Source organism: Cnephaeus nilssonii (genome assembly GCF_951640355.1).
Source record: "Cnephaeus nilssonii genome assembly, chromosome: 11".
NCBI classification, from domain to species: Eukaryota; Metazoa; Chordata; class Mammalia; order Chiroptera; family Vespertilionidae; genus Cnephaeus; species Cnephaeus nilssonii.
Window position 1 is genome coordinate 58116606 of NC_137082.1, and position 23319 is coordinate 58139924.

General features: G+C 42.1%; 1 protein-coding gene across 19 annotated transcripts in view; it reads right to left on the reverse strand.

Moving 5' to 3' along the window:
* Positions 1-14485: 14485 nt before the first annotated feature.
* DLGAP1 (DLG associated protein 1) overlaps positions 14486-23319 on the reverse strand; it is a gene marked incomplete at both ends in the record, with an annotated part of 241746 nt that continues 232912 nt past the window's right edge. For 15 of the 19 annotated variants that reach the window (XM_079785220.1, XM_079785221.1, XM_079785209.1 and 12 more), the window contains 3 exons: positions 14486-14695; positions 17406-17558; positions 21734-21825. In XM_079785220.1, the coding sequence (XP_079641346.1) occupies positions 14486-14695; positions 17406-17558; positions 21734-21825 (455 nt within the window). Of the gene's footprint in view, positions 14696-17339; positions 17559-21733; positions 21826-23319 lie in introns of those variants that run through there. The other 4 variants (XM_079785212.1, XM_079785219.1, XM_079785215.1 and 1 more) reach the window with 1 other exon arrangement.

The following is a 23319-nucleotide window of genomic DNA, read 5'->3' on the forward strand; positions in this document are numbered from 1 at the left end:
GAATCCTCACAACTATCTATGAAGCAGGTAAAATAGGTATACAGTTATTTGTCTGACAGACAAAGAAACTGAGGCTCAGCTAAATAAATGAGCTTGTCCAAGATCATGGAGTTGGTAACTGACAGAGCCGAGATTTGAATTCTGGGTTGAATGAACTCTCATACAGCTCTTAGCCAGTATTTTACTCTGTTCTGCCTGTTGTCTCATTTGTTGGTAGGAAAGTAAGGTTTATACATCCACAATGTATTAGTTGGTGGGCCTCTGAGCAGACAGCCTGATGGAGTAAACTACTCCCTGCCCACGTGTGGGTGGGTGGGGAGGCCTGCTCCCTGTTTAGCTGTGTATGATGGCTGGGCTGTGATCCTGCACAAGTCACTTATCATTCAGCACCTCAGTCTCTTCCTATGTAAATGGCGGCAACAAAGCTTATCCATGTGGAGAAAGAATAGGACTTCCTGTGCTGTCTTTCTTCGCACTTTGTGCAGCCTCTTCTGTGTTCAGCCCAAGGCAACCAACCACAGGCCTTGAGGACCATGAGGAGAGTGATGGAAGCAATGTGAAGAGAAAGATACATTCATTTTGCTCATTGGTTTTTACTCTGAAAGTACACTTATTTTAAAGCGAAAGTAAGAGAAAGGGAGAGAGAGAAACATCAATGTGAGAGAGAAACATCCATCCGCTGCCTCCTGCACGCCCCGTATTGGGGATCGAACCCCAAACCCAGCATGTGCCCTGTCTGGGAATCAAACAGGCAAACTTTCAGTGCAGAGGATGATGCCCAACCAACAGCCACACCCACCAGGGCTGAAAGTACACTTTTGAGAATTAAAGGCAGAGAAGAAACAGCAAGGCATAGAGTTTAGGCCAAACCAGTAGGTTGAAGAGAGGAACTGCCAGACTAATCAGTGAGGAGGGGAAGTGAGAGGAGGTGCTGAGGTGACAGTCACCAGGCTGCAGTGGGGAGGGGAAGGGAGATGGGGCTTTGTGGCCTTGGAGACGGTGGGCATTGCTGATGAGAGATGTTGAGTGGAGGTAGAAGAGAAGGGTGAATGGAAGCCTTCAAGTTAAGCGCATGCTCAGCACTGTGCACACCTGATCAGTGGGCTCCCTGTTAGAGAGAATCACCCTCCTGTGCTATTGAGGTGTCAGGACAGCTGTTCCTTCAGCTGCAGGCACACTGCCCGTGGCTTACTTTGCAGATAAAGCCCCAAACAAAGTCTGCTCTGTGTGTATCTCACCCTCCCCCCCCAACTCCTACACCCCCAGGCAGGGCAGCTCCTGAAGTAGGGTAAGACGGATCAATGGTAAAACCTATGCTTGTGATGTATCTTATTGGGCAAATCAAATAAGACCAATCCATAAGGAAATGCCTTATCATTTCTAAAGTATTGGCAAATTTAACTTAATACAGGCATTTCCTGGATTATGAAATGTTCATGCAAATTCAATGTTAGGCAAATCACTCCATAGAGCACTTAGTAACATTTCAGATATGTGGGTAAGTAATTAGCTTTAGATGAGGTCATCAGGGTGTAGCCCTCATGATGGGATTCATTTCTTATAAGAGGGAGGGACAGGCCCTCTCTCTAGGCCTGTGAGGACACAGCAAGAAGACGGCCAGCTACAAACCAGGAAGAGGGCCTCACCAGGCACTGGATCTGCCGGTGCCTTGATTTTGGACTTCCCAGCCTCCAGCACTGTGAGAAAGAAATGTTGTTCAAGCCACTCAGTCTTTGGTATTTTTGTTATAGCAGCCCAAATGGACTATAAGGCAGCAAGTGATTTGCCCATGGTCGTGCAGCTAAAAAACGCCTCTACAGACGGGGCTTCTCAACCTCCGCTGCACACAAACACTCTAATGTCATTAATCTGATTTCCTCAAGCTTCCCTGATTGAAGACCACTGCGGTCCAGCAGTTCTCAGAGGCTGGCCTGTGGACTCTGGCATTAGACTCACCATGGGGTAAATTTGTTAGAAATTCTGATTGGCTCTCTGAACAGACTCACTGAATCAGGATCTGCTGGGTGCAGAATTGGCGGGGCGGGGGGGGGGGGGGGGGGGGGCGGGGGGGCGGGGCAGCTAGGCTAAATGATTCTTAGGAATACTGAAGTTTGAGCACCATTGTTCTCAGGGCTGTTAAAAGCTTTCAAGGCAAACCCCACCTTCTATAAATCTTTGCCTCCCTCTCTCCAGTTAACCACTTGATGTATTTTGTAAAGGGCAGACTCCTTTGGATAATTTTCAAGTTTTCATTTGGTTTGCTTCTTTGGCATTTGCTGTATTTGTCCTCCTCCCTTTTTCCCACCTGCTAAACAGTGGAATGCGGCTACTGTTTGGAAGGTAGGAATAGTTCAGCCCAGTGTTTTACATGTAATAAAGAAATGGTGCTTTGCCCTGGCCCGGAGGCGGGGAGGGGGGCTCAGTTGGTTAGAGGGTTATCTCCATATGCCAAGGTTTCGGGTTTCATCCCTGGTTAGGGCACATATAAGAAGCAACCAGTGAGTTGGTAAATAAATGGAACAACAAGTCTCTCTCTCTCTTTCTCACACCCCGCCCCAATCAATTTTAAAAAAGAAAAAGAAATGGTGGTTTAAATTCAATATCAAAGCATAGTCTTTCCAGGTCTGGAGATGAAATATTAACCAGACCTCAGAATCAAAGCTGCTCTGTGCGGTTCGCCATGTGCTTTCCCACACTGAGGAAGAATCCTCTGTCCTAATGTGTGTAAAAAGGCAGAGGACCGTTTGCCTAAATGAATGAGCTGCCTTCCGGTGGTAGCTCAAACCTGGGTGTTATTAGGTGGCGCCGGCCCTGAGGGATAGCAGTGTCTTCCGCCTTCCAGCCAGCCCAGGAGCAGCAGAAGGCTGGGTGGGAAGGGTTGTAACCTTTAGCTGTCAAAGGGATGCGTCTGGGAAATGAGAGTTCCTGCTTATAGACAAATAGGTCCAGAAAGTCACACACTCTGATATGGGTCCGTCTGAACAGGAAAAGGAGGACTTCTTTGTCAAGACGTCTACTTGAAAAGAAAAGAAAAAACGTACCCACTGAAATATTGCTTACTTCCTAGAAGGAAGGACACATTCTTGATTGAGCTCCAAAGGATGTTGGACTCAAAAGGATGTTAGACTCTATCTTCATCTGAGACCATTTGTTTGCCAAGAACCAAAAATCAATTGAGCCAGTTAAATACAGTAGGGTTGGTTTTAAAGACACAGTAGGTGTACTTCATGCTATGTGTCACTTGTCAGTGTTATGATTAGCAAGGCAGTCCTGCTCTGTGAGCTGGTACATTAGGTTTGCAAATGCATGCAGAATCATGTTGGCAGTTCTTTTGGAGCACAGTAACCTCCATCTTGTATAAAACTGCGGTTTGAATTCTCTGCTATTGTTAGATAGTCCCTAGGCCTGTGAACTCTGTCATTGTAAACTCTGTCACTTTAAGACAGTCTCTTATTCTATAAAATGACTTTGTTTTTAGTTCAAGTAATAGAAAAAGATAAAATTAACTGACTGACCTTGCAAGCTAGCCATCCAATGTAATAGACTAATATAGACTAATACTGATAATAATTCCCATATTCTTATGCCAAGTACTAACTCATTATGTATTCAAGGTTACAACTGTCTGTAACAATAACTCACACAGAGCTCTTTGTAATATCTGCAAAGAGGCTCGAAAAGTATAAATACGGGAAACTTCCTGTATGTGTTGCTCAGAGATTTGGAAGAGACACCTCCCTCTGGGCCACGCGCAATAAACTACTCCTAATTAATTGGCTCATTAAGGCGTTTTGTATCTCATTCGCTGATTTATGATATAACACTTAGAGCATACAAGGAGCTTTCAAAGTTTTGGTGTCTCCAAACCGAATGAAGACAAACTAAAAAATGCTGACCACATTGCCCTGGCTGTCAGGGAGCCTGGAAAGAGCTGTAGTATTCATCCCCCACCACTCAGGACCCTGGGGACCCGGGACCTTGCCTTGATAGGTTACTTAATCTATCAATTTTCTTTTTCTCTCATTTAAAAATTGTTCATTGTTTTATTTCTGTAAATTGTCTTTAAGCCTTTTTAGAAGTAGAGTTTTACTTTTTTTAAAAAAGCACACACCAAAAACCAACAAGAAATAAATGAAATGCCAGGGATAGGAATTGGTGTCCTGTGGTATAAACCTACTAACCATCCAAGTGCTTAGGTTCTGCTCCCAGTCCTGGCTTGGACCCCATGGTGAGCCTAGACCTGCTGCAGGAGGTGCTTCTTAGGCTGTCCTCTGAGGTTTATGACACAGTCCCAATTCCCGGATGAGTTCATACCCTGGGGCTAATATATACTTATTCCTTCCTGGAATTCTAGCATCTTTGTTCCTGGATTTACATAAAAGACTGCATTAATCCCTAACCGGTTTGACTCAGTGGATAGAGCCTCGGCCTGTGGACTCAAGGGTCCCAGGTTGGATTCCCAGTCAAGGGCATGTACCTTGGTTGCGGGCACATCCCCAGTAGGGGGTGTGCAGGAGGCAGCTGATGGATGTTTCTCTCTCATCGATGTTTCTAACTCTCTCTTCCTCTCCCTTCCTCTCTGTAAAAAAAATCAATAAAATATATTTAAAAAAAAAGACTGCATTAAAACCACCACTATATCCCAGCTGGTGTGGCTCGGTGGTTGAGCTTTGACCTATGATCCAGGAGGTCATGATTCGATTCCTCGATCAGGGCACATGCTCAGGTTTGGGCTTAACTCCCCAACCCCCAGTGGGGGGCGGTGCAGGAGGCAGCCAATCAATGATTCTCTCTCATCATTAATGTTTCTCTCTCTCTCTCTCTCTCTCTCTCTCTCTCTCTCTCTCTCTCTCTCTCTCTTTCCCTCTCTGAAATCAATAAAAAATATATTAAAAAATAAAACAAACAAAAACCCACCACCACATTTATAGACACCCTTATCTTCCCCTTCCTTTTTTAAAGCCAACTAGAAGATGCCTAGATTTGTTGTTGTTGTATTTTGTTTTTAATCATCACCTGAGGATATTTTCTCCATTGATTTCTTGAGAGAGTGGAAGGGAGGGAGGAGAGGGGAGAAAGAGAGAGAGAAACACCAACATGAGAGAGACACCTAGATTGGTTGTCTCCCAAAAGGGCCCCTACCAGCACTGGGGAACCTGCAACCGAGCTACATGCCCTTGACAGGAATCAAACCCTTGAACCTTCAGTCCACAGGCCAACCCTGTAACCACTGAGCAAACCAGCCAGGCTGTTGTATTTTTAAGAATGGCTCTGAATTTACTTTATGAATGCCTTGTTTCTTGTTTTGCAAAAGTAGGTGCTAAAACTCATACATGTTTGGTGAGTTTTCCACCTCACCTTGATTTCCACCTCAATTGACAATATTTGAAAACAAAAGTTCATGTCTATTTGTCTAGGAATATAACCTATAGACACATTTCCATATGTACTGAAGATACGTTGTAAAATGATTTTCACTACAGATTTTGTTTGTCATAGCAAGCAGTGGAAACAGCCTAAATGTCCATCAATAAACGGGGGAAACTAAGTAATGTCTAATGATTCATCCATAAAACAGAATGCTGTGGAGCCATTAAGGATAGTAGGTGGATTATAATGTCCTGAAATAATACATTACTAAATTTTTAAAATGGTGGGGAAAGTGGCAGATAAGTTGCTTTGTCTTGTACAAATCACACACATATAAACAAAGGGTTTGGAGTTATATTGGATTCAAATACTAGCTCTGCCACTTACCAATGATCCTGGGTTACTCCTTAATCTCTCAGTAACTTATTGTAATGACTGTCTCATAAGGTTATGGAATGCATATAAAATAGTGCAGCCAGGGCACAAGGTACTTTCTCAGTAAATGTAAACATGTAATGATGGTGATGATGATGACAGTGAACATTTGTGTGCTTACCATGTGCCAGGCACTCACTGTGTTAATATATATATTTGAAATATGTTTTTATAGAGAGGAAGGGAGAGGGAGAGAGAGAAACATCAATTGGCTGCCTTCTGCATGACTCCTACTGGGGATGGAGCCCACAACTTGGGCATGTGCTTACCAGGAATTATACCGGCAACGTTTTGGTGCATGGGATGATACTTAACCAACTTACCCACACTGGCCAGGGCAAGAGCTTTATATATATTTATTTAATTCTTTGAACAGCCCTGTAAGTATTGGTTTCATACTAATTGTACAGATAGGGAAGCTGAGGTACAGAATGGTTAAGTAACTTGCCTCAAATACACAGCTAGTAGGTGGTGAAGCTAGGATTCAAACACCGGCAGTCTGGCCCTGTAACCTGAGCTCTTTTTCACTTACAGAATAGTCCTGTCTCTGCTGGACAGTCAGGCCCACTCATGGCACAATTTTGAGGCTGATGAGAGTGTCAGTCCAGTTTCTAAGAGAAATGCTGGCAATACAGGGTGTCCCCAAAATGTATACACACTTTGAATGATTATAAAGGCAGTGTTTATTAAGATACATTTCACTTTCAAAATGTAATAGAATCGGCTGTTAATGTGTGTGTTTACATTTTTTGGGGACATCCTGTATTTGTAAATGTGTTATAAGAGTATGGCAATGCTTCCTACCTAACCCCAAGTCAGAATAGTACAAGCAAAATGACACCTGGGTGTTTCTGTTGGAGTGGCGGGGGGGGGGGGGGGGGGGACTTTTCCCTTTGCCTTGGTTTTCTCCCATCTGGATCCTCTCTGCTCATGGATCTGGGGTCACTGACAAAAACCCAGTGGGAAATTCTTCACTTAGGGCTGAAGCCAACAGGGATCATGGTGTGGGTGTATGTGCATGCGTACGTGCGTGTGTGTAGACCTGTCTTTACTGTAGGTATTATCTAATAAACAAATTTAAATACCAAGAGGATGAAGGACTTTCCCTCTTTCGTAAGGATTATTTGGTGACTCAGTTCTCATAATGACTTCTCTTGGGACAGTGTGTCAAGTTTTTCAGGGCAGTCAAGACATCATATATTCTTTAGGGAAGCATTTCCTTAATATTTAACCCATATTCTCTAGTTGAATATTTAACCCAATTCTAATGTGTTGCCTTTGCTAGAAGAAAGCTGGTCCTTGGCCTCCTTATGGCCTATCTTAAAGTGAAGTGCCCTTGAGCACAATTACACCATGACTCAGCCACTGACAGATCCTGAGTAGTCCAATGCCAAAACATCTTGGGTCCGCGTTAGCAGCATGTTTTACTTTCTTTCTTTATCTTCAGACTTACTCAGACATGTCTGAATATTTATTCCTCACTTCACCACTAGTTACAAGTGTTTAACACCCACTAGTATTCAGTTTGGAAATCCTCATTTTCCTGTGCTAACATCTCTCCACTGTTCCAATTTTCCAAACTATTGATCAATTTTTTCACTCGCTCTGTAAAGACTTCATTTTGAACCACTTGCTGGTCAAGGGATCCTTGGTGCACCAACCCAAGCCAGGACAAAAAGACATGAGCATCTTGAAAAAGATCCCCCTTCAATCGTCTCAGACTCATTGCCTTGCTGACTACCATAAGAAACAATTCAGGAGCCCCTGAGTTGCTCTTTCCCCTTCGTCAAGCTCAACGTTGAAAGTGCCACGCTCACCAAGGCCTCCCAGATACTGCTTCTGCAGGCACCAGGCTGCAGAGAACTGAAAAGGTTAACCCCCGCCAGGGAAGGCAGTAAAGGCAGTGAGGCTCTCTTCCCTGAGCAAGCCAGGGGGAGGGGCAGCTCTCAATGAATGTGTTACATTAAATCAAACCAGGAAGGAATCCAAAAGTAAGTTATTCAACCTATCTCCTACCTTTGTTCAAGTTCTGCCTTGGAGATCTACTTCTCACACTTGGAATTATAGACAGACCCTGCATTGGCTGAGGCTGCAAAGGACCTTATTCTAGAAAGGAAATGATGTGACACAGCTAGGATTTTTAAAAGTGTCACTGACCGCCCAGCCAGTGTGGTTCAGTTGGTTGAGCATCATCCTATGCACCAAAAGGTTGCTGAGGTTGCCAGTTCAATTCCTGGTCAGGGCACATACCTGGGTTGTGGGTTTGATCTCCAGTCAGGGCACATACAGAAGGCAACCGATCAATGTTTCTATCTCCCTCCCTTTCTCTCTCTAAACATGTCACCATGTCATCAGGTGAGGATTAAAGAGATTTTTTAAAAACCCTTAAAAAGAGCCCTAACTGGTTTGGCTCAATGGATAGAGCGTTGGCCTTCGGACTGAAGGGTCCCAGATTCGATTCCGGTCAAGGGCATGTACCTTGGTTGCAGGCACATCCCCAATAGGAGGTATGCAGGAGGCAGCTGATCGATGTTTTTAACTCTCTATCCCTCTCCCTTCTTCTCTGTAAAAAATCAATAAAATATATTTTTTTTATAAAGAAAACCCTTAAAAGGGTTTTTTTAGTGTTACTGATTGACAGAAGTAAACATCTCCTATAGAAAGAGATTAACCCTAAAACCAAAACCCTTAAAAATAGGCCCTCCTTTTTTTAGTTAGTAGAATATCATTATTTTAATCTGGAGAGATGTTTAGAATACACTGAATGGGCCATCCACAGTATTATCTAACCCCTTAGATGTTTCTCCTTACTTTTCATAATTGAAACTGCTGGTGGGCATTGGGCTTGAAAGCCCTCAAAACAAGGTAGGCATCATTAATGGATGGCTCTGTGTCCAAATCTCAGAAGGCTGGCTAGCTCTGCGGGAATATTTTCTCTTTGTAGAGCATTGGCCTCCAGCAGCAGTGAAAGCATTAGAAAAGCTACCAAACCTATAATTGTTGTTCATAACCTCCTCCTTAGGGTCAACAGGAGAATGCACTTCCCCCTATGTAACAGAAGGGAAAACCTAAGCTCTATTTGTTTCCCCCTTCCTCCTTCCCAAGGTGAAAGGGAGAGTTTTTCTATGGATGTGTCTCTTTATTGAGATCTCAGTAGAAGCTCCCTCAGGATGTTGATTTACCTATCAAGTAATCTGAAAGGAGGAAATTAGCAGATACTTCTCACAGAAGGCAGGCTAGCAGTGTGAAGAGGAAGAATGGCAATCCTCATCTGTACTAGTGAAGACATTTGGTACATTGAACAGCAACAGTTCACTAAACATCAGTGAGCACAAGGTTTCAGTACTGCAAGGATAAATGGAAAACTACGGCAGAGCTTGACGTTCAGTATTTGTTAAAACACTTTCTTGCTTTCAGGCATTTTTTATGAAGTCAGGCTTGGGCTTGTTTTCACAGAAGACACGGAGATAATGCATTGACGTGGCTCCACGGGAGACCCAGGAGTCAGGAACGGCACCGGGCTTCGCATTCTTGTGGTTATCTGCTGATGGCTTCCCAGGGCCAGCAGTAAGCCCCGAGGAAAGCATATAGACCAGGAAGCAGGAAGCTATTTTCTCTCTGCTTCGGGGGAGAGGGTGAGTGCTTTGCAGAGGAATTTAAGACCTATTCTGTAAACTTCTACTAATACGTGAGTTAGGACCCTGAGACAGTTTTCAAACAGGGCCACTAGTTTCTGTTTGTAAAAGGAGCTGACCTAATCTTGCTTTAGCAGCTGAAAGTCAAACAGCCGAGCAAACCTGAGGTCCATTTCTGCACCCTTTAGGATCTAAAGTGGCATCCGAGAAGAAACACATTCAGACACTGTCATTTTTCAATGTCATTTATTTAAACCAAAATCAATTTATATTTTCAATGGGGGGTGGATTTCTAAGATATAAAAATAAAAATATATTCATATTCAGAACAAACAATTTTGTTCAATTTCTATAAAAAAATGAAACTACATTTTTTGGGGGAGTGAATCCTGTAACATGGGAAATTGCTTCACTGAAATTCAAATTTCCACATGCAAAAGCTAACTCATTTTGTTTGGGGATTGGCTGAAATGGTTAAGGAGCCCAATAAAATAAAATAATTAATTTGTTAGGCCCTGGATGGGTAGCTGGGTTGGTTAGAGTGTCATCCTGATATGTCAAGGTTGTGGGTTTGATTCCTGGTCAGGGCACATACAAGAACCAACCAATGAATGCATAAACAAGTGGAACAACAAATCTCTCTTTCTCTCTCTCAAATCAATAAATAAAAATTTTAAAAATAATTTGTTAAAAGGCGAAAACTGAAATCACAGTTGAGACTTTGGGAATAGTCAGTGCATGAACAAAGTAATAAGATCTTTGCTGTCTCACGAGGATCCAGCCACTTCAAACTCTTTTGAAGCCGTTTCAAAAGTACGTTGTATTATTTTAGTGACTGGCATGGTTTTGCTTATGCATAAAAATCAGGAAAAGTGGCTTATCTGCTTAACAATTTCCAAGTTTGTTGCATCTAAAGCGGATGGGTTTGCCCCATGGTCCGCAAACTGCGGCTCGCCAGCCACATGCGGCTCTTTGGCCCCTTGAGTGTGGCTCTTCCACAAAATACCACGGCCTGGGCGAGTCTATTTTGAAGTGTGGCGTTAGAAGAAGTTTAAGTTTAAAAAATTTGTCTCTCAAAAGAAATTTCAATCGTGGTACTGTTGATATTTGGCTCTGTTGACTAATGAGTTTGCCGACCACTGGGTTTGCCCAAGAACTCGGTGGGGAGAAAGCACTGTGGATATAGTTTCTTCAGAGCTGCAGCATTTTCAGATAATTGCAAGTTCACTTCATAAAATATTGTAATTTACTTTCTTTTTTGATAAATCTGTATTTTTGTAGATATGGAGTCAGGTTTGTGGATATAACCTAGATAAACCCCAGACAAAATCAACAGTGACAAATAATTACCAAGTTTAAATGTTGGAAGCATGATAGAGACCCCTCTGAAGGCTGAATGAAGGCTTGAACTTGGGACTCAAATCTATTCCTTAATAATTATGTCCCACTGGGCAAATCACTAACCATCAGTGAGCACAGTGTTTTAGTATTAGCAAGGATAAACTGAAAACCACAAAGCATTATTCTGACTTTTCATACCCTGGAGGGCTGTGTAGAAAACAAAATTGATGAAATGTTTGCAAAGAAATTCAAGTGGATAAGATATATACAGAGCTGCACAAGTTTGAGAGGCTAATCACTTCTTTCATAAAATATACAGCTTTTGACTTGACACGTTTACCTGTGTGTGATCATCATGGTAAAGTGACTTTTCGTTTTCAGTATTTCAGTCCCTTATGTGGGATACAAGGCCTACTACCCCCCAGGCTCAACAGGGACCAGCACTGTGTGCTGTTACAATGAAAGTTAGAAGGAGATGCCTCTTTATTGCTGAATTATTCCCCCTGAAGGCAATTACTTATATCCTGGAAGAAGCAGGACTCTGTAGTGAAAACATGCAGACCTGAAAGCAGTGCATTAATTATTTTATTAATTTCATCTTTTTACATTATGGGAAACATTCATCTATTTACAATTTTTTTTGTTCACACACAATCTAAGTAGATAAGCCTATGAAATTCCAATTCATAAATCCATAAAAATGTTCCCCATCCCTCCATCAGAAGGCTTTCAAATGGATCTTTTTTTTTTCCAAACCAAAATAATTTTTAAAAATTACATTTGGGAATTCAGATATGCTAGTGATTTACATTCCAGTTATTTAAAATATGCATCTAGACATGTTTTAAAAAAGAAATGGTAAATTCACAAGGATAAGGCTTAAATTAAAGTGGTAATGCACAGTAAAACATTAAGGAAACATCTATAAATAACAGAAATATATTACAAATAAATTAGTTCTATTTACCATTTCAAATATTAAAAATCTTTAATCCATTTCTTCATCTCTCTTTACAAAAAGGTTATGTGAATTGTATGGAAACAACTGCAAAAAATATAATAAATACTTAATTTCTTTGAACTTTTTTTGATGTGGGAGACAAACTTCTTTTTTAATTCCCCCCTCCCCAAGAAAATGCCCAAACATCTTTATACCAAGTTAAACAAAATAAGTAATTTTTCAGGGTACATACATTTTCCATTATGAACTAAGAAACATTTCTACAAATACATCAAAAAGAACAATGTAACAAAGGTTATGCTCATGGATGTCAGTTAAAGGGGGCAAGTGGTTAACAAGCCGCTTTATGTGGGGTCATGTTTTAACATCAATAATTAGCTCTTTATAAAGTGTTTGTACAATTTGTGTTTTGAAGGAAGGCAAAGGTCATGATGCCTGTAGGCATTTAGCTAAAAGATTTAAAATTCTTACCAAAAATAGCTTATGAATATACAAATACCGCTCACAGGGACAAGATAAATAGGACTTCTCTTGTCTCTCTTTAAAATATCCTGGGCTAAACCAGTTTCCAAAGAAAATATTGTAGGGTGGTCTTGAATCGTATTAGAAATCTATTTCTTACTCCAAATCTTCTCTCTACCTCAGGGCACAGGGCTGTTGTTGGGAACATGGGTTTTCCAATGGATTCCACTTCCTTCATGTTAATCTGTGAGTTCCAAGTCATTTGCAGGACTGAATGCGACCATAGGCTACCCAAGGTGGCAGTTGGCCTTACGTGATGCAAATTTTGTGTGACCTTCCACTGCTGCTAGAAAGTAAATAAAAGATGTATTCTTTTTAGAACCAGCAACACCTGCAAGCTCAAAATCTCTGTATGCTCCAATTTTACAAAGCACTCAAGGTGCTTTGTTCACCCTAATTAAAAGTGTGTTTTGAAATAAGTTAGTAGCCCTTTTCTTGTAAGCCACAGCAGTAAACATTTGTGCCCTGTTTATAAAGATAGCTCAAAGCATCGATGGCTCTGAGGTAGCGAATTCTCTAGTGGTTTTTGAATATGTCCATGAAAATAGTTGTTGCCAGAACCCATCACCTCTCTTAATTTCAGAAATAAAATTAAATTAGCACCTGGCGATGCGAGTGTGTTTTTTTTTTAAAAAGCTTCTCTGGTGCGAGCGTATTTGATGTATGTTTTTAGAAGTCCTTCATTTTTCAATGGTAATTTCTAATACTTTAGGGTGGGAGCTGGACGTAAAACGCCAGTGATACTTTAAGATCACCATATTCTAACTGTGTTAACTGCTATGAATAAGGGCATTTAAGGAGAACTTCAGCAAAGTGCATACTGCTCATCCAGCCTGACTAAAAATGTAAATCAACATTCTCTGCCAAAAGCCTGGGTATCTTTCAGTGTTTGTGCGACGTGACTTCTCCCCTCTCCTTGTGGTGGTTGAACCTTGCTCGTCACATTTTTCTCACTGCCGGGGACTTCAAGAGGAGTGGCAGCTCTTTGGAATGAGGCATGTCTATTGGGGTAGAAAATTTATTTTATTGGGTTGACGTGGGACACAATCCTTACGCTAGGGGATGATAGGACCCTATGTCATAGTGAGAGAAGGCTAAAGGGAGAGATATGCCAGCAATATGAACTAACAGGTTAAAAGAGATGGCTGTATAGCATTCAAGGGGATGATGGGAAAATCCAAACTCTTCTCTGAAAACCACCTGGCTGCCATTTACAGCGCTTCAGAAGCAGATGTGTACTTACATAGGTTTAGGTAGGCTCCCCAGGATGGACACTAACAAATTAACAGAACCAACAGTTTCCCCTTTAAGGCCCTACTGCACAACAATATAATATACATAACACAATAACAGTTGATAAAACATTTCAGGTCTAAAATTTTTTTTAAATAATAGAACAAAAAAAATCACTTATGTAGTATCTTAAACGCTCAGTGCTTCCTTTGCCTTGCCTTTCTTCATTTTATTGCCTTTCAGAATAGATTAATTTCCCTGAAAGATCGAATTTACAATCTTCTGCTGATTGAAACACTTGAAGCAGTGATTGATGAAGTGTCAGTGAGGCAGTTTGTGCAGCTGTGAGTGGTGCAGGTACTCCCAGCACCCGCGGATTTTGCTACTCCCTTTCCCACTGCACATCCAGGTCCCCCACCCCCAGCCCGCCTCGGTCCCCCCTTGGTTTGTCACTCATGGATTCCGGTGAGATGGCGTGATTTCGGAGGTTGGAAATAAAGTGCTCCATCTGCTTTGTAAAAGAATAACCGTTGGGGAAATAAAGGGAATCGGAGCCCTAGTTTCTTTCACGTGGAAGACGGTTAAGTCCCAAAGGATCACCCTGTGATACTGGATTTCTGAAATACCCTACGGTTTTATATTGCTGAGCTCTAGGGACACACTAGCTTGAGAGAACTGAGGATGGCGGGTGACTGACAGGGGCGATCTCTACACGGGTGGGCTTGGGTTAGCCAAGAAAAGAAAGGGCTGTCTATCCGGACGAGGCGGGGTGGCGCCTCAGTACAGGTGGCGAAGCTCAGTGAGTAACATAGCCAACTGGTCCGGGCAGGGGGCGACTGGGAGAGGCTCCTGCAAGGCGGACAACTACACCGCGACAGTGGAAGTCACTGGGCTCAGAGACAGACGGGCTCGGGGGCGGAGGGGGCCGGGGGCGGCGGCGGGCGGACAGGTCCTGGCGGGGGACGCCGCGGGGGCGCGCCCGGGCGCCTCAGAGCCGGGTCTGCGCCTCGGGGATGTAGATCTCGATGCTCTCGGCGCTCTCGGTGGCCGAGTTCTGGCGGACGGACGCGGCGCGCCTGGCGGCCATCAGGCGCTTGCGGGCCTCCTGGCGCTGCGAGCTCTCCAGCGAGCGCTCCCGGATCAGCGGCGCGGGGCCCTTCGCCGGCTTCTTTGGCACTGGAGGAGGGGCCCTTCTCTCCTGATCAAAGCAGAAGGTTCAGGACATTACACAGCTTCTCAGGACAAGCTTGGGGAAAACTGGGATAGGTCAGTAGTTAGAACACACTTTTTTTTTTTTTTTAAACCTAAGGGTGGTTAGTACTGATCTGCACACTGCATATCAATTTTTCTTCAGTTTTTTTTCTGGTTTGGGGATTCAAAAGATGCAGAAAAAAAAAAAATACCGGTAAGCTTAAGGCCCAGGGTGAGGCTGGACTGCAGAACTAGGTCTCTCCAAAGAAAGGCGGTGGGTACCTAAAGGGCCCCCTGCTGAAAGGCTGCGCTCCCCGCACGTTTAGTGTGGTTCTCTCTGGAGGCTCCAGACTCCTCCGGCGGCCAGAGATGGGCAAGGGCTGCAGCCGCAGCAGCAGCTTAGAATTCTGCACCCCCTCTAAGGAGGCGAGGCAGCTCGCGTGAGCTGGGTTCAGCGTTTAAAAGCATCACCGCCCTCTCCCCAGACCCACCCAAGCCTAAATAGCCAAATGAGGAAGAAGAGGTGAGACTGTGTTCCTTTAGCTTTGTAGATGCCTCAGGGAGTTCGTTACACTCGTTGGCACACCACACACAAACACACAGCAATAGACATTCCAGGGTCACCCTGGAGGGAAGACGTGGATAATTCCTACACGCTCAGCTCCAAAAACGGCTCCTAAAACATCCTGCTGGGATGTCACTCCGGGGCCCAGAAGGCTATTCCAATCATAGGGACAGACATGGTGAGAACTTAACACGGGACTGAAAGAGTTCATCGGCCTTAGCAACAGCAAACTATAAAACAGATATTAAATGCCATTGCAAAGACAAAAGCCATTCATGACTTCAGTAGAAAAAAAAAAATGCCAGTGGGAAAGAAGGAAATCTAGACCAGAAAGGATGATAAACTGAGGCTGCGAAATGGTCCATGTGAATGTTTTCATTTTAAAGAAAGTACCCTCGGTCCTCAGCAATGCATGTGAAGTGTGTCATACATGTGAAAAGTATCTTAAAGTGTAGATGCTGTGATTCTCCAAAGGGCATTCCTTGTGCCTTAACACTCATGCTGGTCACAGCGGTCCCTCCTCGCTGGCATGGGTGGAGTGCCTAGTGAAACTGATTACATGGGAGCTGCCCTCAGGCAGTGTGAGGGAGAGTCTGGGTGGCCCAGAGGACAGGAAAGGAAGCACAGAATGCAAACAGTATTCTTCTAACTCTGATTGTGCTCATTCATTTTCCCCCCTAACGTGCGCGGGATGATGAGAAGCTCTGATCATGGACAAATTGTGTAACGATTTAGAAATCAAGTTAACTAATGATTTACTGTGTGAATGTCAATAATTAGATGTATTATTTCTTAGCATCACTCATTTTTGACATTTAAAAATATTCATTGTTGATTAACTTCGTGTATATTTTTAAAAGTATGAATACTGATCATTTTCAGTCATATTTTCCTATTTGTGTACATTATATATCTTAACAATAATTTTTTAAAAATCAACAAATGGGAAATTAAATGGATGTGTGTGTACATCTGTAGTGGTTTTTTTAAAAATAAGACTAATTCAAAAGCTTATCTAGCAGACAATTTTAAACAAAGATTTTAAAAAACAATCTAGGTGACGTGCAAATCTTTGGCTTCCCAAGTGAGGGGCCACACATACACCAATGGTACTTAGATGCTTAACACTAAAACCCTCAGGTTGACGGGTGACAGAATTGGAAATTAGGGACAAGGATGATAGTGTTGCTTTCCTGTCTCTTGGGACTGGATTTCTCCTGGGAGCCCTCTGACCCTAAGAATCCTGATACTTTGGGCAGCAACAGAACGGACTGGATTGCCATGAGCTCTCTGATAGGTGAGGAGATCTGAAAAGGGCAGGGCCACCAGTGCTTCAGGGGGATAACCATGAGTCATTTTTGTAGTTGAATCTCTTGGAACTATTTGACCTCAGGCCATAGGAAAGCAAGGCATTAAAAAAGTGGTGCATGACAGCCCAGCCTAGGGAGGACATTGTATGCTTGTGTGAGCCTGGTGGAACCACCATAATCCAATGTGAAAATTGCAATTTATTAGTTAAAGTAAAAAATTTGAATCTTCATTTCTAAACGGTTGCATGAGGAACCCAATGAGCAATAGTCCCCAAGGCAAATAAACCAAAAGTAAACTCTTTTATAAAGAAAAAAAAACCCCAACATTTTTGATTACTGTGAAACTTGATGGTGTGTATATTTTTAGACTTGAACAACAGTGGTTTCTTTATTCCTATATTTATGAAATGATTATCAAAGTCAGTTAGCTTTCAGGGCTTATTTTCCTCAGAAACACATCCTAGGGCTGTAAGGAAGTTGAACTCTTGCTCTATGTAATCATGCACTGAAGTTGTCATTTATTTTAGTTTAAAAAGCAAAATGGAGGCAGTTCCTTTCAGTGACTAAAATGGTTTAACTTAAAGTTTAATTAACAAAAAAAAAAGCCACATTCCCATTTTCCAATTCACAAAGACAGGTTTTTCTTTAAAAATATGCCTGAAACATATTACAGATAATATCCCAAATGATTACTATGTAAACATTGTCATTACAATGAAATTAATATGATGTCAGCTCCATTTCACATTGTAAACAGCAAGACTGAATGCAGAAGCCTATTTAGACTGTCCAGTGTTTGTGCAGGTTTTTAAATGAACCATACAAAATCTACATTGTTCTACCTTCTTGTCAAGAGGATCCATCTGTTTCCAATTATTGGCCTTTAACTGATGGAGTTCATCAAATTTCATACTAATATTTTCTATGGACAACTGCAGCATGTCCCAGAACCCCGCCAAATCCTGGGAGGTGGGCCTTGGATGAGCATTAGGGTTCTGTACAGAGAAAGAAGAATATTCATGCTTTAGAGGCAATCCATGACAACAAGCACAGGGCCAAGGTCACATTTTCAAATACTTCAAACAACAGTAGGAGGGTGAGTTCCTTTTGGTTTTCAGATTAAAGTGGTAATTTTATAGTAATTTATAAATGGTTATTTTAAAAATTATATTTTCAGCTCTACTGAGGTGTAATTGACAAATAATAATGACATTTAAAATGTACAATATGATAATTTGATATACATTGTGAAAGAATTCCCTCCATCAAGTTAAGTAACATATCCATTACCTTTTTAAAAAATATTTGGTGAGAACATTAAGTTCTACTCTCTCAGTGAATTTCGGTTATACAGTACAGTGTTACCAACTATAATCAACACGTTATACATTAGATCCTCAGACATATTCATCTCCTAACTGAAAGTTTGTGCCCTTTTACCAGCTTCTCCCTATTTCTTCCACCCTCAGCCCTCAGCAACCGCTTTTCTATTCTGTTTCTATGAGTTTGACTTTTTTGTTTTAAAGGCCATTACAAATGGTAATTTTATACACACATCCATTTGACTCTCAAATGCCAAGGTTGTAAAACTCTTCTTTTGTAATGCAACATCAATCAGTACAGTGTGGGGGGAGAGTAATCATTTGAAAATCCAGAATGTATAATCTACAATAAGATGCATATAAAATACCATATTTAAATGAAAATACCATCTTTGAAAAAAGTACAGGATATTAGAGTTGAAATTTGACTACCTGCTACCCAACTTATTCAGAGAACAGATACGTAATCTAAAATATGATTTGTTTTAATACTAATGTTGAGTGAAATACTAGGGAAGACAGATGAGGAGTAACAAAATATATGTTTAACAATTAAGATGCTATTAATATAGGAAGTCATTTATCATGTAAGTACTTTGGCAAAATCATTTGGAAATGCATTTGTTTTAAACTGACCAGCTTCTCCCTATTTCATAATATAGCAAATGTGAGAACACATATCTACACATACACAAAGAGTCTATAGTGATCCATTTGCTAGATAATATTGAACAGTCTTTGGCATTTAAGGATTGGCTTTCTTTGCCTCCATGCACATGTCCTTCCAAATATTAGAAAGTATGAACCACAAATTATTATGATCTAAGACAGAAAAAAACATAACTAAGAGAGTGAAGGTGCCATGCTCATTGTTAATCACTACCTGCCGTAGTAGCTAAAGCATTAGATTGGTGGGAGCTGCCATATGTCAGATGTTTATAGCTGGGGTCAGTTTTGGTTACCTCTAAGTATTCAGGCAACTAGATAGACTGTGAGACCTTATACTGTATAATAACTTGAGGCCAGTTTATTCTTTTAAAACCAACCATCATAAAAAATGATATCAGAATTTCAGAAAGTGTAGGTCAGTGACCATCAAAATTAATGGGTTGGAAAGAACTTTTTAGCCCTTTGAATGGACTAGCATTATTTATCTAGACTCAAAATAAATACAAGTAAAGATGTTTTTATAAACTTATAGTTCTAAAACTACCCATAGTTCTGAAATTCATTGGAAGAAGTAAATTCTAAAGTTTGTAAGTATTTGGTTCAGTATTAAATCTGTGCTACTGACACCTGAATTAATGAAAGAGTTTATAACATTTTGATTTAGTAAACTAAAAAAAAAATGTTTCTAAATATCTAGGTTCAGAAAGACAGATAATAGTTTGGACAAAGTACCTCTCAAATGGAGTTTATGGTCTCACAATATATTTCCTTATCTTATTGATGACCAAAAACTAAATTGCTCATATTCGGAGTTCACTAAAGTCTTTTAGGTCATAAGCTCCATTGGCTAAATTGTTTCAGTGCACCAATGCATGACATGATAGCTCAATAGGCAGAGTTATTTTTGACTCTATATAATGGGTAACTTGTTCCCTCCTCACCAGGAACCTCTTTGCCCCCATATCATGAAAGAGATAAAAGAGGAAGCAGAGAGAAAGAGCTTAGGCACCCAGCCAGTCTCTGAATCAGTGGGTCATGTGACATCCCAGGCACAAGAATAAGTTGTAGTACTAGCCTTAGTCTGAACCAGGCCACTTAGGGCTCAGAAATGGTGAAGAGTGTAAAAAGACAAGAGGGGTTGGGTTCCTTGGTTTAGTTTTACTGGAAAAAGCAACTCTCATCCATTCATTCTATGCCTGAGAGTCTAGATAATGTCTGGGTATTCGAGTGTTCCCTTCCTCAGAGTAAGAACTGAAGAAAGGAGAACTGGGTCTGGTTGTGACTAATCTTAGTGTCATCCTCATGCAGCTTTGTAGACCTAAACAATGCCACTACCAGGTCACCATGCTTCCTGCTGCAAAGGAGGGAGAGCTGACTGGTCAGCCTCAGGTCCCTCCACAAGGGTAAGGAATGCAGTTCAAATCCTGGGGGAAAAGTAGGGTGGTGGGTGGGTTTACAGGGATTGAGGTCAAAGAGACTGAGATATGAATGTTGGTGCGGCCTCTTATAGGTGGCCTTGGTCAAGTTACTTAGCCTTCCCAGGCCCATTTTCCTCAACCATAAAACCATCATAGAAATAATGTCACAAGCTGCTCCATAAGGTCTGACACTGTGGGCTCTTGACCTTCCCTCCTGGGACATGGTTTGACCAGCCATCAATGACCCTTGGCCCGCAGTGTAGTGCTGCTTCCATCTACCTCTAACATGCGTCTCATATTTTGCCACCTAAGTTCCTCTAGCGGCCAAGGAATGTGAGCCCATCAGGAACTAGGAAACATCAAAAGGTGGCTTTAACAAGGTTAACCCTTCCTGGACATCTGCAAAATTTTCAAAACATTTTGTCTGCAATTTGATCTTCAAAATCTGCATGATGTTTGTATTCTACTACATGATACACTTGCCCGTAATAGAATTCTTTAAAAAGGCATGCTCTGTGCCCTGCACTGTGTGCACATTGGGCTCCAGGTATACCTAGCAACCATTTTGACAAGTATAGCTTTATGTGAGCTTCCTGACATTTAAAGAACAAAGAATCATGTTAACTAAGATCTGTGACACATTACCAAGTTCACGAATTAGCGGGAATTCTGTACCTGGCATGAAGTGAAGCTCAATAAAATATTTGTGGTAGTCACTTATCAATACATTTACCAATATATATTATCTTATAATCCGGAATAGAATTTCTGGGAAGGTGAAAGAAGGATCAGGTAATTTTTGCTGAGGGAAGGGAAAACAAATTATAGGTGGCAGGATGGTGAGTAGGAGGGAAGAGATCGCTCCAAAGGAAGATCTCAAAAGGAAAAGCCTGGTGCAGAGGGATGCAGAGTACTAATTTTTGCATGCTTCCTATTTTTTCTTGGCCGAGTCCTGTCTAGATAAACCCCTTTCCATCTGTATTTGTCCTTGTTAACAAGAAGATGTGGTTAAAACTCTGAAATCATAGTTTGAGTCAATTAGATTGCATATAAGAATGTTTTTGCTTTCAACAAGATAAACAAGTTGCTTTTCATTATCTTTGTTTTAGATCCAGCCTGACCAACAATTGGCCAATAAAAGCTATCCTGTGGAATGACACTGTAGAGCTAGTGGTAGTTTTTAAAAAGAGGCATATGTGAGTGAGGAAGCCCTTGCCCCTGTATTAAAATGTTGCTGGCAGTGGTGCTTTTGTGTCTGTTTTGCTTTATTTTGTTCTGGTATGTCTAAGAAGGATTCGTGTGTCTCAGGGAGATCACATCTACACTTTGATGCCCTTCATCTCTGGCCCTTGAATTAAAACCGAGAACCCTGATCAGGATATACGAACTGGTGGCTATTTCAGAAAGAAACTCATTATCCAAAATGATTTTCTGTAATATTATTTTTGAAATACCAGGGGGTCCCTATTTTGGTAAGAATAATGAAATCAGAGATGCCATGTGAAAGTTAGGAACATGGGGATTTTTCAGTTACCATAAAGCAGGAAATGGAGTTTTAACTTAGTTGGATTTTTTCTTCTAAGATTTTTTTAAGTATGAAAGTATTTTTAAGTCTAAGAAGAGCAGATAATAAGATTCATCAGAAAACTCTTTATTCTGAGAGAGTCAAGGGCCTTGACTGGGTTCAAAATCAGGCCCATCTTGATGACACACTTCTCATGGTACTAGCAGGAAAGGGTAGTGATGGGGAATGTTACCTACCAGGTTCTCTTCACACAGTTCTCTGAACTGGTAGAATTTCTGGGCCATGAGAAGCTGGGCACTGCCCACTGCCGTTCGGATTTTCCCTAGAACTGAAAAGAGCAAACATACAAGGAGTTTACACATGGTGTCTCATGGTTGAGATTTAGTCTGGTAAAGCAAAGAGGAAGTTATGCTGCAATAACTCAGGAAAACAGCACACACACAGTGCACGCACACACGTGCACACAGCCCAATTGTGGTCATTACTCTGCTGGCCTATGTAACAGGGGCTCCTAGGTTAAAGCATAAAATCAACTGGGGGAAAAACACGTGCTCATCATGCATATTTCTCAGGGATCACAGAGTTTTCCACCATAGCAGTGGACGTTACCAAGAGAAGAGGCAAACGGTTTTGTTTTGCTTTTTCCTTTTACTGCAAGAATGAATTGCAAGTGTTCACTGTATAGTTATGGATTTATTTGTGTCAGCAATCCGGGTCCGCCAGTTTGTTTGTTTTTTTAAACCCGAATCCAAACACAAGAAAAGCCATCCTGTCTTGGCGGGGGACCTCTTGGCACTCACCATGTTCCAGCCATAGCTTTCATTATTTTTCCGGAGCTCAGCCTCTGGTGCTGTCAGGAAAGAGCCGCTGGCCAGTTGAAAGACTTTCTAAGGAGTGAACATTTTCAGACTGTTGCCTGGGGAACGCCAGCACCGTCCCAGCTTTTCCACTCCACAGCCCAATGTTATTGTTGACGTGGGTTTAATTCCCTGTGCACGGCGCTGAAAACCTGCCCCTCTGCAAGCTACTTCTTGCCTTCTGTGCAGTCTAAGGCGAGAACCTTTCAACCGACGGGCGGGCGTGCTGAGACGGGGCGGGGCGCTCCGCGCAGAGCTGTCCTCCGGTCTGCATTGTCCCAAGGCTCTCCCTCCAGCCTGTGGGGACCAGGGCACAGCTGCACTGCTGGAGCCCTGCCACCAGGCAGCTCTCAACACGCCCTCCCTGCCGGGAAGGAAGGGGAGAAGGCACCCTGCTTGCTCATAGGAAACCAGAGGGGAGACTTCTCATAGTGCACGTGGCCTGCTTTGAAATCCTCACGGGGAGGCAGATGACAGGCCTGAAGCAATAGTTTTGTTATGAACGTACAGAGCCTGAGACTCAGAGCGGAATCAGGTCTCCCTTTCTCGACCTCATTCCTCACAAAGTCTGAGGAGAAGGAAACAGAGGAAAAAGAAACTTCATTTTGGCCCAGGGTTTTCTAGAAGTCTGCTTTGTTTAAAACTGCCAGGCTAGCTCATGGTTTGTAACGCACATTATTCATGGGCACTCCTCTAATGGTTCAGCATTCCCACACACGTAACTCAGGGTGATGATGAACTCTCCAATATGTCACCAGTCACGCCAAACAGCTGAAGTGCAGGAATTCGCCTACTCAGTGATAGCGAGGGGCCGCCCTGGACAGCTGACTGGCAGCTATTGCTCAGGGCGAAGTTTTCACTTCTTTCCAATTTGCTTACACGCTTTTGAGATGGCTATTCCTTCCTCTCTAAGGGATCGCTCAGTGGTTGGAGGCCTCTTCTCCCTTTCTCAACACTCCAAAAGC